The sequence below is a fragment of the Chaetodon trifascialis genome, chromosome 11 (genome assembly GCF_039877785.1).
Source record: "Chaetodon trifascialis isolate fChaTrf1 chromosome 11, fChaTrf1.hap1, whole genome shotgun sequence".
NCBI classification, from domain to species: Eukaryota; Metazoa; Chordata; class Actinopteri; order Chaetodontiformes; family Chaetodontidae; genus Chaetodon; species Chaetodon trifascialis.
Window position 1 is genome coordinate 6,540,429 of NC_092066.1, and position 17,910 is coordinate 6,558,338.

Consider the following 17,910-nt stretch of genomic DNA (forward strand, 5'->3'; position numbering starts at 1 on the left):
TGGTTGTTACGGCCGCTTTGCAGTGATTTTGAACTGGACTGCGCTGTATTGAGGGCTGTTCCTAATATTCTGGCCACCTCATTCACATACACGAGAGAGACAGAATACTAGAAACAGCTTTCAGTGTGATGCACTTCACTACAACAGCACAACCCACTGTGACCTCAGTAACAAACACAAAGTTGAATTACTACCTCTCTGACAGTATCAACAAAAACTGAATAATTACAAGATAAATAAAAGTAGAATTAATGGCAGAGTTGTTGTATTGGATCATATGAGACTGTACAAGTGTTCCTAATGAAGTGGCCGGTGAGTGCATGCGGAAGAGACCCAGCTGAATCATGTACTCGAGGTTTGAGAGGGGTTAGACGAGCCTGGCTGATCAGCCAGAGAGTGAAAGAGTAAGTCTGCTTGTATTTAACATGCCTGCCGCTTGATGGATAAATCACACCCTCACAGGAATAAAGATCCAATCACAACCCTTGCCCTGTGCCAATTGATCTTCCTCTTGTCCCCAGCAGCAGCAGGCACAGCGGCCGGTGCGACCACCTGATTAAAGGACAGTCATATATTTGATCACACATGTAACCGCATGCCTAATGAGCGCTCTGACTGATGTTGTGTTGCGTGCTAGCTCCCACAGTCACCTCTGGCAATATACCTAAAGTGCATATTTTGGCGATTGCAGGATGTTCTCATGCCTTTAAAAGACTTTGATGAATGCATGAAAGCATTAATGGGGTTCATCAATCATCGAGGTGTTGTAATCTCATGGCTGGCAACAAGGCTGTCATCAGAAGTGCAGATGAACACTGCGGAGACGGAGGAGGCATCTCCGTCTATAATTAATCTGACAAAATAAACTTGGGGTACATGCAGCGTATTAGTTACATTCGCTCATGAGCTGAATTAGACATCCTGAGAGAAGCAAAAGCAGAGGCAAGAGGACTAAACTCCGTGCATACAGAGCACCTTTATGGTTTTCAGCTTGAGTCTGGACAAATGAGTGACGGGGGCCCATTGTTGAACATCCTGATATCATTGTTATTAATCTACTCTGAGAAAAAGTGACAGAGGTGAAAATAGTAGAGGAACTAGGTGAATAAGATTCAGCCAAACCAGCACTGAATTTGTTGTTTACCTCCTGAAATAATGCTTTACACCTCCTGTACATATATAAATAAAGTGCTCTAATAGGCCTCTTGCATGAAAAGATGTTAAGGGTCTGCTGCAGCTTAGATTTTCCATCATGTTGTGCAGACGACAATATCATTACAGAGATCCCTGCGATTTAAAGGAAGACTTAAGCGTGCTTAATTATCTATTAGTATTTGCTACTTTCATGGCACATTTCCCATTGGGGATCATTAATCCTTCATCTTATCTAACTGTATATTATGTTGTTATCCCGTCAGCTGTAGAGAGGAGTCACAACATTAGCAGCCCACTCTTTCACTAAACACTAAGCCCCCCAATTCATTTTGACACGTCAGACTGTGGAAAAATCTAAATGTGGTGCTGATGATGTCACAAATACATGAATTTTTAAAACAAGTGGGGTTTTTTTTGGAGCCGAAATATCCAATTTGGCTAAAACTTGTCACTCAAAGCAAACATGCCTCCGAACACACGCTTCTTTAAGCCGTAATGCATCAGAAATGGAAAACACGCGTTTGAAAATGAACCGTTAAATCACTAACTTCCTGCGGAAAATATTACATTGATTTGTAATTGTAGGCAGCGCCATCTCCTCTTTACTCACACTGGCAACAATCCAAGAAAACAGTATTGGCATGTTACACTTAAAATAACAGAAAACCCAATACTGATATTTTGATTGTTTCACTGACAACCTCATCTCTTCCTGCTTAGCTCGGCCAATGTGTGCTCAGCTTTGATGACACCACTCCTCCAAGTCATTGGGGCTTTCCATTCAAGACAGCTGTGATCTAATATGAGTGACACGCAGAGTAGTATTATCTCCAGGTGTATTCTGAGATGTTCTTTGATGCGAGGCAGCCTCCGTTCTGTCCTCTGATCACAGTCATCTCAAGACAGATTAGTCGGCATCCATCACAAAGACTGTACAGAGGGAGCCTATGAGCTGCAGCAGGGAAGGCAGAGCTGCAGAATAAGCTTCTTTACCATTCAGAGGTGCGATTTGGAATCATCTGTTATATTAAGAGTGAACAAAGCGGCGCCGCGGCTATTGTTTTATGATGTTGGAGACGTCTAAATAGAAAGGAGGTGGTTCTGTGATCACATCAGCTCGTTCGGCAGCGATGCAAACATCTTGTCAGCTAAAGACACAACTCCACCATCACCATAGAATCAATGGGATGGACGTGCAATAACCCAAAAAACATGCTGGGGAAAAAAGGGAGGTAAAAAGCATGAGAGCTGAGACGGTTTGATGGCAGAGTGGGGGATGGAGCAGGGGTAGAGAAACGTGAAATTATCGCATGCATATGGGGCCAAATTGGTAGCGTCAACATGTTAGCTCATGCTTCAAATTCTCAGTGTGATAACTTTAAATACGGTCGATCCTACATCAAGTTATTGACTACTTTTTTGGCATTTGCAGGGTGCACACATAAGTGTACGAAATGTGAAATATTTGGACTCGCTCATTGAGGTTCTGGGCACAACTAAAGCATAGATGCACTGTGATAGGCACTTCAAAGTCAACAGAGATGAAATCATTGGAGGCAAATGAAAAATTCACACTCAGTAAAAATGCAGCAGCTCCTGCATTGATTTTTTTTTTTTTTTTCGCAAGATGAGTTTGGCAGCCGTACAATCATTAAGGCAGTTTAGTTCATCATATGATAAACAAACTCCTTAAAAGTCAAGCAGAAATCATGTCTGCAGCAAACACTTCAGTGGCAGGTTTATTTCGTGGGGGTGTAGCTGCGCCTGCGTGCTTTCGTCAGAAGTCGTGCCAATGTGACATACAGTATGATGTGCTCATCAAGTGGAGATGCATTGGAGTGGCGTCCTCTGTTCCTCCAGCAGAGATTACAGTTAGGCCTCTGTAATAGCTCTGGGCAGGAGGAGGATGACATGGCTCTTTGCATGCATGGGAAACAGCGTGTGGGTGAGAAGCATGGCACTAACATTACACAAAGTGGTTACTTACAGGTAGTAAGTGTAGGAGTGATAGGTTCTTCTGCCGATTGGGGTGGTGGTAGGATTTAAGCAGTGGAGGAGGGGAGGGGATGGAATGAAAAGGAAAGAAAAAGTAAAAATATATTAATGTTTGAAAAAAGAGTAGAAATGAACAAAATCAGATATGGTGGCACACGTGGAGGTAAACTAGTGATCATGAGGGCAAAGGTGATCGCTTGGAGTCATGTCATGCTTTGCAAAGGGAGGGGGGGGCCTCAGTACAGTACGGTACAAACTTGAATTAAATTGATACTGAGCTGCTCTACGGCACGTGGTGGCAAATCAGAGGCGCCCATTCTGCCGCTAAAACCCCCCTTTTATGAACACATAATTTCATACACCTATGAAAATTACCATATCTGACCTCCAAGGTTGACACTTAATGAGTGCTTTGAATGTCTAAACACAACTCTGATTCCCTGTTGGTAACAGTAAATTACACAAAATTCAAGCAACGAAGTCATCTCCATCTCTGGTTTGATTAAGGCTAATTGAAAACAATTCCATTACTGCGTGCTGATTGTGACGCCCACCCACTGATCGCTGTGCTACACAGACAGGGCCGGCGGTCAGAAATGAAGAATCTTATATTACTTTGAAAAATACAAATGAAACATAGTGTTTATATTAGTAAACAACTATACCTTCCCACTCAGCCTCATCTACTCCAACTAATGTACCGTTACTGTTTGATTCAAGACAAGCTCATCTAACGTACTAACAAAGTACAGTAAAGTAAAGCTAATGCTCGCTAAGAGTGAGGGAATGTTTCTTTCTGTCCTCATGCTTCACAACTGAGACGTTAAAGGAAACCAACTTGTGTCCACTAAAGAAATCTCTGCAGAAACTGACATTGTGTTATTTCAAGCTTCGCTGTGGACAAAGGAGGGTTGATATTTGCTGAGCTTTAGCTCCCTGATTGCTGGGATATGTACAGAGGACCTCTCTCCAGTATGGGGTCCGGGGCTAATGTAAACTTCGCCTTCGGCTATGCGGCCATCCTCTTTCCTTCTGAGCCTTTCATCATGTTTTCTTTCTTATCTCCTCCCCGCCTCTCTCCATACCACGAGCCTCCAAAACATTTTTCCTATTCCCATTCCAGTGTCATTGAGGCGCTGCGCATTTGTTTGAGGGTGCCGTGGAAATGGATTAATTTTTCATGGCACACTGTATCTCATGGCTGTAAACAGCCTTAATGGGGCGTATCAACATAATCAAATTAATTATTTACTATGACGCTGACAATACTACTGTTTGAGGGAGAAATATACAAGTGATAACAGAGAAACTGCTTATTGTGAGCGCTCGGCAAGTAAGTTCAGGCTCTTCCACAAATCTGAAGGAGTATTTCAACGAGTAAGAAAGGAAAAGCTTACCTTTTCTTCATGAGGAGCACCACTCCCAGGAAAATGATGACGAAGAGCAGGATGCCCGCGATGACCCCGGCGATCTTCACCGTGTGGTCCGTCTGTTTCTCCGGCTCCACGGTGTCAGGTTTGTGAGTGGCTGCTCCTGAAAAACAGCACAATTCACAAAGATCACACGACGAAAGTGCATTTAATCAGGCTGTGAATCAAATCTAATGCTGATTTGTTTTTGTTCTACAGGACCCAAACAGCAGAGTGCACATCCATACTCTCAGTATTTCCTCCCATCGATTTGACTGTGCGGAGGACTGAGGCTGATTAATCAATACGCTGATATTCTGTGGCATTCTGTGCAGCACAAATATCAACACACATTCACTGGCTCAGAGTAATGTTTATTTTGAAAGTAAGTGACTCCCCATTGTCCTGAAGACTCCACCTTTAGCTGCGTCCTCAGTGGACATAAGCGCTCTGTGGATCAAGCTGCACTGGGAGAGATAAGTGTGCACCATCTTTACCCTTGGTTAATCATGTTTGGGGCAAATGGTTGCTGGGCTGCAGAAAAATGTAGGATGCAGGGTGGGAAAGATAATACCCACGAAGATAAAAAAGCCTGAAATAACCAAAACATTAAATATCAGCTCTGGAGGAGATAGCTAACAACAAGAGACACAAAGAGAGAGGGAGGGGAGGTGGGGGGAGCGCCTTGTTTTAACAGCATCTGCTCCCTGGGAGGTGATAAGAAGCACTCGGAGGAAAGCAACGCTGCCGGAATGACAACTGTCCACCTGAACAACACCATTATTCCTTGTCACCAGAGGTAAATTTAGAATGATAAATTGTTATGTCAGACAAATCTGTTAGAGCGGGGTTCCTTCTCTCGTCGGCGCTGGCATTTCCTCTCCTTATCAAAAAGGTAAATATCTATCCCGCGCCGGCTGTGACATATTGTTCCTTCAACAGCCAGGCCTTTATTTAGATATAAGTTTTTAAGGCAGCGCTGTGACATATTCACAATCACGTTCGGACTGATGGCTGATTTTGTCCAAATATAACGTTACGGGCTAATCTTACAGGAACGCTGTCGGTGACAATTCGCTATTTGAGCTGTATGCTCGCTGGCACAAGTTAATATTCTTCCACTCTAGAATAAGAGAATTAGAAATTCACACATGAGCAGAAACTGAGCAGAATTTGAATGGTTAAAAGCTGCACCCCAGATCTTCACACGGAGCACTTCAGCATCCTTTTGTGTGTTTACAGTTGTCGCAACTGCACCAACCAACATTTAATCTCCCAGAAATAATGAGAAATATTCATGAAAGGGGATTAACTCCTGCCAAAAAATCTCACACATCAAATGACAATCGCACCTCAAACAGGTCTTTCATGTCCAGTAATGTTGAGAAGATGAAAGCAGAAGACAATGTCTGCGAGTCTTTGATTTAATCACACTGATTCTACGCAAACAGCAGGACAATAAACAAAAAGCACACGCATGCAGAGTTTCACTTGTTTGTTTTCCCGTTTGGGGGGGTCGTCAGCACGGCCGCCGCTTTAAATGCGGCCTGAGATGGTCGGAGAATGTGCAGAAAGCTACGGGTCTGACCTGTTAGCTGGTTGTCACCGGCTGCTGGGGCGATGCGGATGTAGGGGGTTGTGAGCTGAGTCACGAGTATGGCGGCTGAGAAGAGTCAGTGGATCCAGGATTGCATGCAGTCGAGAGAGACGGGAGGAGAGAAAGAAAGAGAGATAGAGAGAGAGAGAGAGAGAGAGAGAGAGAGAGAGAGAGACAGACAGAGAGAGAGAGAGAGAGAGAGAGAGAGAGAGAGAGAGAGAGAGAGGCCACACTGAAGCGGAAAACAGCCACGCCAACAGTTCCCATCATCATGCAACACTGAGGCACAGAAAGACATCCGTTACAGTATTAGAGAGCATTTCATAGTTTGTTTTGCCGAGTTAGCAACAGAAATCATGTATCCCTTCAGGTGATAAATTGCTCATATGATCCTTCTGCTTCTACTTCGTGCTAGTTTACTTCGGCCTTCAGATGGAGATACCTGGAACCCCACAAAAAATCCATAGCCGAGCTGCATGCAAAACCCACAATACACAAGATTGTCGGGGCATGTGACAGAACCTCCTGGAGCCCAGAACAGAGTGTGACTGGGGCTCCCTCCGGCCTTATCAATTCTGCTCCCGGATCAATGGTGCTTAGACTTCATCACCTTTAATGTGTGGAGCAGGACGTACAGGCAGCATAGCTAAGTACCTACAGACCTCACTGGGCACACAGGCTGCCTCACAGTCACAGAGCACATGTTCTCCATCAATATATCGACAGAGAACATGTGAAGTCCATAATACACATTTTTATCTGTTAAAGACACTTAAGAAGGGCAATGCATTAAAGATAACGACCTTAATAAGGAGTGAAGGCGTCAGGCTATTGATTTCAGTGGCTTTCGCTTAAAAACGTTAATTTTGTTAGTTCTTATAAATCATATGTGCGTCATGTCAGGAACTACACAAAGCAAACAGCCTCATTCGGTCAGATCCACTCCTACCTTTGGTGGCTACTCGAACACAGTCGATTTTGGTCTCCTGTACAAACAGATAAAAGAAAGCAGGAAAGGGGAAGAGGGAGGAGATAAAAGAAGAGAACTATGGATTATGATGGCACACACACACAGAAAGATACACAACACCTATATCTAAGAAGCCATGGTTACAACAAAAAGCTCGGCTAGTTCCGCGCTGTCCCCTATCATCTGTTGAGCTCAATGACTGTGACACAAAACGCAGTTAGGCGAGAGGGCCTACAGCACAGATTAGTGGTGCTGAGCTGCTGATTTGTCAGCCAACAGCGATCTGTCGGCAGCCTGCGGCTCAAGGTGGTCAGCCACTGTGGAGAAACCAGAGCCCTGTGACAAGCGACACCAGCCCAGCATGCAGGGCTCCAAAATGACACGTCAGGGAGCCTTTCTGAATATGTAATGCAGTTTCAGCTCTGACAACAGCCTTCAACAACACAGAAGGAAAAAAAAACAAAAAACACTGCTCTCGCTGTTGGCAGAGAAGTTTGTTGTCAACAATGGTCTGGTGAACAGGAGAAAAGAACACAGACAGGAACAGGGAGGCAATGAGTAATACAACACAAAAGACACGAGTGCTGTGTCCCTGTGTTTGACCCGGCCAAGCTGTCCAATGAGCAGTGAGCACACACGGGAGAGACAGCGTTTAGAGGCCACGACAGGCATAATAAAGAGAAGAGAGGAGGAGGAGGAAAAAAACAGGAAAATGTGGTCCTGGTGCATGTGGATTCACATTACTGCAGCTTTTAAGCTGTCAGACGGTCCTTTTGTTAAAGGCAACATTACAAGAAATTATATTAAATTTTTATTTGAATAGAGGGCTAAAAAAATTCTAGGTATGGATGGCACTCACCTTTTCTAAGTGCTAATTTTGTTTAACAGGCCCAAACAAATCACTCCAACATCATTACACATTAATTAAAGCTTGCGGTGCAAAGCGTCGACGGTGACGGCTAAATGAAAGAGAGTGCATTTGCTTATTGCAGATGAAAAAATAAAAATAATGTCAGAAACGCATCCATCACAGAGAAGGAGCTTTTTCCTGTGTCAACAAGCGACTCTCTGTGGGCACTATCAGCCAATTCATAGCACTCACTCATTCACCCTGGAAAGTTTCAGCCCGTCGATGCTTTACTTTCAAGAGCACACTCACTAATTGGATTCAGCCCTGCCGCACGTGTTGTTTCTATTGCCTCCTTAAAGACGTGCCGGTGTTTCTCAAAGAGCCTGTTTATGGTGATTCTCATTCAGGACCACAATCAGCGGGGCTCTTGAAGTCGCCATTGAGCTGTCTGCAGCGGCTCCGTGGAGGGAGGGCCCCACCAAGTGCCACTTGATGACAGAGGCTTCGACCTGTACGATCGGCAACGCCGCTGTTGTTGCCTGCCTCCCACACTTAACTGCCGCTGGGACGACGGCCTCTCTTAAATGCCGTTGATCAAAGGCTTGTCTGGCATTTGGCGTAAAGCTCCATTGGAAAAGTCAGGAGAACAGGGCAACAGTAATGGAGGGAGAGAGCATGTCACCGCATAGGGTTCTGCATTCTGCACTTGACCCTGCTGTAGCCTATTGAGAGTGCAGACAGCGCTGTTGGTGCATCCCGCCAGAGGACTGACACATCTAGCAGGAGCCAAATGCAATTGTGCTGCTGCTGCTGCGTGCATGTGTCTGCCTATGTGAGCAGTTACTGCGTGGAGTCAGGGAGTTCTGCGCTCAGCCACTTCAGTCCCTCTCAGCTGCCTCGTCAATCAAGCTGTCAGTCAGCCTTTCATTCGGCATCATTAAACCCACCGTAATATCTTTCAAATACACTTTAAAGAGGATATGCACATGATTTTGAAAGAGAGACGTGGTTTGACTGGGCAGTGTGTTACAGGAAGTCCTCTTTAAAGAACTGAAAACAGGAAATAACTTTCACATTCGAATTTAAGTTGCATAATTGTTTTCTTTCTGATGTCAGTGCTCGCGGTTCATTCAATTAAACTCACAAATTTGACGTTCTCTTGACTTTGCTAATCTAATTGTTTAGTTGCTGAGTTGAGACAGTGTACATGCTTATTAGCACAGCGCTGTGAGACATGCTGTCAAACAAAAAGAAAATGTCAACCTGGCACGCAACGCACAACGTGTGATCTTGGGGAAGTTAGAATCACAAGTGTTGCCTCTCTTTGTGATCTTTGTTATTGCTTTTTGCTCTTAAGCAGTGATGGAAGTTGAGCTGAAGTACTCATTATGGAGAGCAGGATATTTCTTTGCATTACATCACTGGATTATTGTCACTGGTGAAGAAACATGCACACAGATTTTAAATGCTGTAGCTAATAATTGAACTACTTCATACTTTTGGTAGTTTAATCTGCAAAAAAAACATGACATTTTATTGAATCTGCCAAATAAGAAAGTAAGTTAAGCACCTCAAAACCGTATTTATGTACAATATTTGAGTAAATGTGCTTAGTTACTTTGCACAGAGAGAAACAGACTGGCCAGACTTTTCCAAAAACGTCTAAATCGGGAACACTTTAGTGCAACTTCTGCTGAAACTGCGCGGATGAAATGAAAACACGCACCCCGTTGGCTGTGCTGACCGCCTGGTAGTAGATGCTGTAGCTTTTCTGAGGCAGCAGGGGCGCGTTCCAGTAGCCATTGTAGGTCTTGTTGTCCCCCACAGTGAAGGGCTGTGGCGAGTGGATGCCGGCGGCGGGGAACTGAGCAGTGAAGTAGTACTGGGAGTTGAGTAGCGTGGCGTTCTGGAAGTGAATGGGAACTGGGTAGCAGCGCAGGATTTCTGCTGTGCCTCGTGCTCTGCGTGGACGTTCCTCCTCCACCACCACCTGGTACGCACTGCAAACACAGGACACAAACAGAATGAATAGACTCCGACGGGCCAAAAAGGCACCAGCAGAACACTACTGGCAATGCAGGCGATTTTCTGTTTTGCCCATTAGCCTTGCAAAATGTAAAAAAACAAAAAGTGACTCTTTATTTAGACGTGAGATTGGAGAGGTCTTTTAAAAGCATTCCTCATTCAGCCATTTCACATTTGCTCATTTACAGTAAAGCTAATAAAAGCTAGTAATATGATATGGTGCGTGATCATGTATACAGTATGTGCTGATCTCAGGATATGAATACTTTACTAAGAGGCCACATTTACACCTGGTTTTAAAGTGGGAACTGTAAGACATCCAGATAATAAATGATCCGATCTTGTCTGGGTATTTTTAATGTCTTCTTATGACCCTCACTGAGATTGGACCTCTGTCCCCCATAGAAGCCTGTGTGTGAGTGATTTGAGGTGGCAATCAGCCCCAGACTCCCTTTAAAAATTACACAGTTTTGTGAATTGTTGTGTTTGGGAAAACTTTATAAACGTTGTGAAACACTGTCTACAACAGATTCTTATTCATTTGTCGCCTTTTGTAAATTCGGCAATTTTTTTCTTTGCATAAAAAAATTATTTGTCAGTTAAACATCTTGTTAACAGACATCAGCTGCACAGATGAGTGTAGCATACAGTTATGTATGTCTTACATATATATTATACATTACTTATATGCAATATTTCTTACTGTATATCATTAATTCCCCACATTTCCTTATGCGGTTCTGTTAAATATTCATCTTTTGCTGCTTTCGTGGTACAGAATGGACAGATTCATGTCAACATTTAGTTCCCTCGCAGTTTCCTTTTCAACCCAAAACATTTATGCACAATTCTTATTGTCTAGAAACGCACATTTTGAAACCTTTTTAAGTTTTCTTTTGGTGTGTACGAGTTACAAAACAAGCTGCAAGGTTAAAGCTGAAATTGATTAGCTTACAGTAAGTAGAGCGATACAGTATACATGGGGTGAAGCAATTAAAGGAGAAGTGAGAACTTTACTGATGAAGGTGCGGAGTAAAGACAAAGAAAATGTCATTTTCTAAGTTAAAAAATAGAAGCAGATAAAAAATATGCAATAATCAAATTAATGTACAGCTCAACAACTGTGGTCCCTAACAGCTTAATTTTCTTAAATAATCAAATAAGAGCCCCATAACGAATTCACTTGCTTATCCGAGTGAACAGGACAGGCTCAAGAATACAATGCAAGATAAATGAGCGGTGACACAGGACAGGGCCTAACGTTATTTGCATTTTCATTATTCAACAACTGAAAAGGTTAACGGCTCTTTCCATTTCCTCTCCATCTGAGCCTTGTGTTAAGCTAGATCAAAACTGCAGCCCTCTGTGCCTCTGACAGAGATGACATTGTCTCTGAGTCGGCCACTTAGCTTGAGGGGGAGACTGACTGTCTTATAGACGCTCACGTTAGTATGCATCTCGCATCCACCTGGTAAATCTATTGAGTCGCTGAGTGACAAAGAGTCTGTTTACAGCTGCCACGGAGAATAACCAGCCATGATTGGGGACTAGCGTTCCATTTCCAAAAGAGTCATGCAAACAACAAGCCATTATTACAGAAGACTGCTCGATGAATGAATGTATGAAAAAATGCATGAATGAATGAATACTAGTTACTGGTTTTGGAAAGATGATCTCTGATTTTGGCGCAGTTTTTTCACAAGTGGATGAGTTCATAAATAAAAAATAATAATGAACAAATAATTAGCACATCGTTGAACTGAATTTGGATTTAAAGCTTCGCTGTTGTGTTTTTTTACTATTAGCGGTGCTGTGGAGCAATTTTTGAAGTGAGTCCGTTTTGTTTGTATCATGCACATGCATGAGCGTGATCACGCGAGCATCACACAATATTATTCTGCCAACCAACAGCTGGCAACAGCAAGGCAGTGAAGAAGAAGACTGTAAGCTGTCAAACCGATGGATGTAAAAATTGCACAGTTTACAATGTTTAAAAAATCAGCTTAGCAAATGTCTGCAAATGAGAGCGTGAATGTGATCTGTATCCGGACACGATGACATCCATCCATCGCACTGCAATGCATTTACACTTGGTATCACTAACCTTGATTCTGCACACAATGTGATCAGATGTCAGTATGCAAATTAGTCAAACAAGTCATTTTTAAATCCCTTTTTGTGAGGGAAACCTCAGTTTTGCTGAAGAGTTAGCCGACCACCTCGCTGCATTGAGCATGTGACTGTTCCTTATCTGGATACAGATGTTAATGTCAGCTGTAAATGGGACACAAATGTAAACAGAGCTCTTTGCTTTTTGTTTGCTTACAGGAAAATCCCACAGGGTGTCATCTTGCGGCCCATCCCTCACCTTTACGAGATATCAATAATGTTTACAGCACCCCAATTTCCCTTGTACGGAGAAACTGCTTCCAGCTGCATTTGTCACAGATTATATTGATTAGAATTGCTTATGAATACATATAAAGATGCATATTACTCTCTTCATGCGTGTGCCAATTTATTAGTCTATTTTGCAAACAGCCATGTCAATCTATCTAATCATTCATTTAATTGTACCAGTTGTAATTGACTTGGCTGGATGTAGAACTTAGATGACCCTGAACATTTTCCCTTAGCCCACATTATTAGAAGAAATAGAAAAAATACCTCTGTCAAAAAAATGTGCACTGTAGTGGCTGCACGCCAAAGCTTTATAGTCACAGTACAAACAGCTCTGGAGATGATCAATTGTTCCCCGCGGTTGGTACTGGATGATTAAGTGTCCCCTGTGTGTACAGCATGTGCTCTTTAACCCTACAGTTTATCATAAGGTGCTTGCAGTGTCATTAGTAAATCCCCTTTGCTTTCAGTGGGTGTGTCCCAATTCCTCAGAGCTCTCCCATTTAGTGCTGGGCCGGGAGGCGATGAAATATCTAGTCCTGCTGAGAGTCTGCAGGCGACATCGGCCTTTAATTACTGTCCCCTATTGAGAGCAGAGGTCAAAGGGCAGGCGGAGGTGGTGCATGGGAGGCCCTTAAGTAGCTGCAGAGCGGCATAGAAATGAGTGATGAGGGGCCTCAGCCAAAACACTCTAGACCTGATGTGAGCTATGATGGGACGAGCATTTAAAACGACGGCTGCTGTCAATCATGTGACAGTTCCCATCCGGTTTAATGGATAAACACTAACCATTCTTTTAGGATGTATGCTAAGAAAACTTCCTCTGTCTATATCTTTATTACCAGCTATCAGCGTTGTCTTGTACAAATAATGGCCACAATATCTTTGTGTTCGCTTTGCTGTGGCAATATACACTTAGAGCTTGCCCATATTGGTACTTTATATTCCAAATCAATCTGCAGTTAGTGAAATGAAAACAAAAGCTGGCTTTCCCCAGGTGGCTTCTTATGATATGATGATGTGGCTGTGCCATGACTTAATGATAGACACAGTGTGAATAGGACTTCCTTTCCTCAGGCAAAATACCAAGTGCCAAAGGCTACGAGGCTCCAAGGGTAGGAAGTCGTGTAATGTGGAAATCTGAATCACTGCTTCTCTTCCACAGAATATTCACTGCAGGAAGAAACTGAAAAAGAGCTCACAATAAATTTGCAATTTAATAAAAATGTTTTGTTCATCTTTGTAAGTGATTGCGACAATAATACCCACTTCACTGGTTTCAGTTAAAGCATTTTTGTCTGCGGTAACTTGCTGTACGCCTATAAAATATTTAAAGGAGCACCCCGCCTTGGTCTTATATACACATTCACTGCACTGTTTCCACATCAGCTGCCTACGAAATATAAAACTGAATCAAGGTTTCATGATGGCAATTAAAAAATGCAGTGATTCTGCTTTTTTTGTTTGTTTTTTTTTGTCGGTAATTACTGCTGACATGTTAATGTGCCTTTGAGCAGCTGACACCTTTGTCACCTCATGCTGAGTTCACAATTTTCATCATGAGTCATTCTGACAGACCACAGTCATTCAGTCATATTCTTGATTTAAATGAGCAAACGAAAAACAACAAACTGATGAACAACAACGGCCTGATAAGAACAAAACAGTCCTTCATGGCTGATGTTTCATTTGATCTGATGCCAGCCAGAGAATTACAACTTATTTTCCACGATGAAGGAAGATAATATACCGAAGTAGCAATACTACAAAAATTCAGCATTAAATACGTTACTTAAGTAGTCAAATGTACTCATTATGCAGAGTGAACCCTTCCAGTGTTCCAGTATCATTATCACTGTTGAATAATTATGCAGTACTGCGTTGTGGTTGGTTGAGGTGGAACTAATGCCAACTGCTTCTTGGGTGGTTGTATCTATAACAATCCATATTTTTAATGATCCTATTATTTGCATAGAAGATCAATCTCAAATGTAAGTTGCACCTATAGCTGTTAAATAAACATAAACATAAAAATTAAATCAGAAAGAAATATCTTGCAAATGAACTGTGTTTACCAACAAAGGGTTTACGAAGTGTTCCTGAGCTCATGCAGTAATATCCTTTATCCAATCATGTGTTCACAAAGTGGTGAACCTCGCTCCATCCTCGCTTGTGAGCGACTGAGCCTTTCCAGGATGTCCTTTCATACCCAACCATGGTACCAATCAACCTGTTTACCTGTGGAATGATCCAAACAGGTGTTTTGGGAGCGTTCCACATTTTTCCCAGTCTGTGAAACGTGAATCTGCATCAGATTCAGAATAAGCAGATATTTATAAAAATCAATGAAGCTGATGAGGTCAGACATTAAATAAGAATAAGAATTAAGAATAGAATCTGAATAAATGTAATTAGCTTCTTGTTACCACTGTGCATCTCTTGTGCATTTCAAAAAATAGTCCTGTTTTATTAACAATGCTTTTCACCCACTCTGTTATACTGCTCTATGCAAGCGATGAACCAAACCCTCACAAACACACAGAACACAGATTAAGAGGAAACCTCGGGAGAGGAAACCCACTGCTCACACCGCACGCCTCTGTGAAAGGTGCGTAATTGTACTTAATTCCAAAAGTGCTGAAATCCTCAACTTCTCTCCCTGAGCAGAAGACGGAAAGACAAGGAGAGGAAGAGGAGTGAAGGGAGAAGCCGTATGAGAAGAATGGTGTGAGCCGTTAGAAGTGGTCTGCCGGAGGGGCCGGCAGGGCAGACCTGTACTCCTGCAGCAGCGGTGCAACCCGAGCTGACACCAATTAGGCCTCCTCCAGCCTTGCTGCCCGATAGATTTCAGCTCTGCCGCCATGTGACGCCAACCAATTATGGCGGATTGACTCGGAATCGACTGGATTGTGACCTGAAACTCAGATTTATTTTTCATGTGGGCTGATAGGGGGAGAACTCCAGGCTGTTTGAGCAGATGAGGGAAGGTGTACGGGGAGCATTTCAATCACCGCCTCTCTCTCTCTCTCTAATGCCAATCGGTTGGCTCTACGTGTCTATATGTCTGATTTAAGAGCGGCTGTAACTAACACACTTCTCCTGACCCAGCATCCTTCCTCCATGTCTTTTTATTCTTTATACTTCCCTGGCGTCCATAAAGCTATAAAGCAAACAAATTAGAAGGTGCCATAGATTACATTTGCCATTAAATCGTAAAAAGCACTGAGTTGTGTCACGTTTAGGCGCAGCTATTAGCGTTCGCTACGCCGTGATCAAAGAAAGTTAGTGCTTATTTTAGGACTGTAGAAAATCATTTAACTGATTTAAGGCCATGGTTGAGCACAGATAATCTGATGCTACAGGGTATAAACTACAGTGGAACTCCATTTCCTCAATATGCTATTTACAATGCCGGAAACTGCTGTATTTTCCAGCTTCTTCTGTTTATGCATGTGTGTGTGTGTGTGAGCTTGCTCAAGGCAAAGGTTAAGGCAGAAAGAGAGAGAGGGCTGATTTAGTGGTATGAATGATAAGGAAAGCATCCCAAATCATTTATTTCTGCAGAAGCATGTAAACATTTATTTTGATGCTACGGAGTGAGGAGGCGTATTCTGGCCCTGACGAGGGGCCATTGCAAACATTAGTTAAACACGACATGACTGATAGACAGTTCACTAATCCTCTTAAAGGAACAGTGTCCCCTCTGGTAAAAACTGTTCCCGGCTACGCGTGTCGTCCCCAGAGATTAGAAGCCAAATCCAAGTTGGAAATGTTATACCGATTAGCAATTACACAAATATGAAAAATCGTCTGTTTCCCTCAGCAGTGACAACGTCTGCCCAGATCTATCTGAAATATGATCTGACTTCAGCATGACTGCAGGATGCTGAAGTGAAATGGACATTTGTCGTCTGTTTCATCTTGATTTTTTTCATGAACCGGAGTTATCGTGTGATCAGCTCGCTCCCCTTCCTGTATTACAGCAAAACATCTGCTGTTTGAAACTCAAATGTCTGCAGCTCTATTACCTCCCAAACCCAATCAGTGTGCAAGATTGCGTTATCAAATCAAGCTTCATGCTGCTCGGCTCTGTAGTGCTGCGGATCAGTGTTCTCCCCTGTCAAATCCCTATATCACAGGGGCTTTAAAACTGATTTCATAAAGTGTTCAATTTCAAAATGAGCTGCCGCTGCTCTAGAAAAGCGATGGCTACTCTTGCAACATGAGCGGCTGCACAACATTAAATCAAACTTTGGTGCAAAATTTAAGCCCTTAGTTGACAAAATGCGAACTCTTCAATGGACTGACGGGGACAGTTTTTGACTTCAGGGACTCTTTTGGTTCTCCAGGTCATAGAACATTTTGGGAAACATCTCTTTATGGTGCCTCGACTGAGGATGTCCCTTAGTCATGCACCTCCACCCAAAAGAGATGAGAGATGTTGCTGGGGAAATTCAGATGACTAAATTTATCATTATTGGCCAGACAGCAGATCCCAGCAGACCTCCTGACTCAACTCCTCTGAATGGAGGCCACTTTACAGCCACCTTAGATTTTCAAAGCATCGCGTGCCACTCGAGCTGGAGGTGCAAAACAACTTCAAAAGCCTGCCAGTGCCTCGTCTTGGGCCTGCATCATCATCTCTCCTGTTTGCTGCCCTTGGCCACACACTTTCTTTTGCAATTCAGATTTTTTTGAGACACTGAGTGCACACAGCAAGGCAGCACACTGGCCTTTATGTCCTGCGAGATTTAGGAGAAGTCAGGAGGTGGGAAAAGAAATGTGTACCTGAAAACCCCCAAAGTTTAGATGTGGAGAGGCTCTGCTGTGATCAAAGGATGCATCAATTAGTTTTGAGGTGTACTTGTGCCATGTACCGAACTCCACTGATGAATGGTGATGAATTTTTTTAATGGATGATCTCGAGAGTCTCATTAAACATATATGATCCTCACAACGAAATGTCAGTATCAAAGCACATTATTTTCTTTTTTATTTAAGAATAAACAAGCGCTCACCCTGAGTGTATCCCCATATAAAACAGATTCACCATAGCTGGGCTGTAAAGCCTTAGTGCACAGTTAAGTCTGAGCTCAGACAAACTGAATGAAGCTAAACTAAAGTTTATATCTCCAAAGGCAAATCTCTTTCATCTGGTCGTGAAGTGAGCATGCTTTCCAACAGTAAACAAAAGAGCAGTCCAGAATGCTAATTAATGGAAGCGCCGATTCACGGCACTCTGTTAATTATAATTAGGGGTTTGTAATTAGTCCGGTGAAAGAGTGGCAGCCTGAGTAAGGCCTTCTGAATTGTACCTGCGAGAAGATTAAAAACCGATCACTCTGTCTTTCTTGCTCAGGCCTCTCCATTTGGCGCTGGGGCATTAATCTGGGCAGCTGCACATAAGGTAAACATGAGCTGACAAGCCTGACTAAAGATCTCAGGGCTGTAATCTTTAGAGGACTCAGATGAGTTGATGGTGTAAAATTGAGTTTTACAGCGGGCATAA

General features: G+C 42.9%; 1 protein-coding gene across 7 annotated transcripts in view; it reads right to left on the minus strand.

The window, feature by feature from the left end:
- LOC139338505 (receptor-type tyrosine-protein phosphatase mu-like) overlaps positions 1 to 17,910 on the minus strand; it is a 149,986-nt gene that overhangs the window by 45,664 nt on the left and 86,412 nt on the right. For 5 of the 7 annotated variants that reach the window (XM_070973564.1, XM_070973566.1, XM_070973563.1 and 2 more), the window contains exons 12-16: positions 9,703 to 9,976; positions 7,106 to 7,142; positions 6,148 to 6,222; positions 4,548 to 4,683; positions 3,143 to 3,172 (exon numbers count right to left, since the gene is read on the minus strand). In XM_070973564.1, coding sequence (XP_070829665.1) covers positions 3,143 to 3,172; positions 4,548 to 4,683; positions 6,148 to 6,222; positions 7,106 to 7,142; positions 9,703 to 9,976 — 552 coding nt within the window. The remainder of the gene's footprint in view (positions 1 to 3,142; positions 3,173 to 4,547; positions 4,684 to 6,147; positions 6,223 to 7,105; positions 7,143 to 9,702; positions 9,977 to 17,910) is intronic. The other 2 variants (XM_070973567.1, XM_070973568.1) reach the window with 1 other exon arrangement.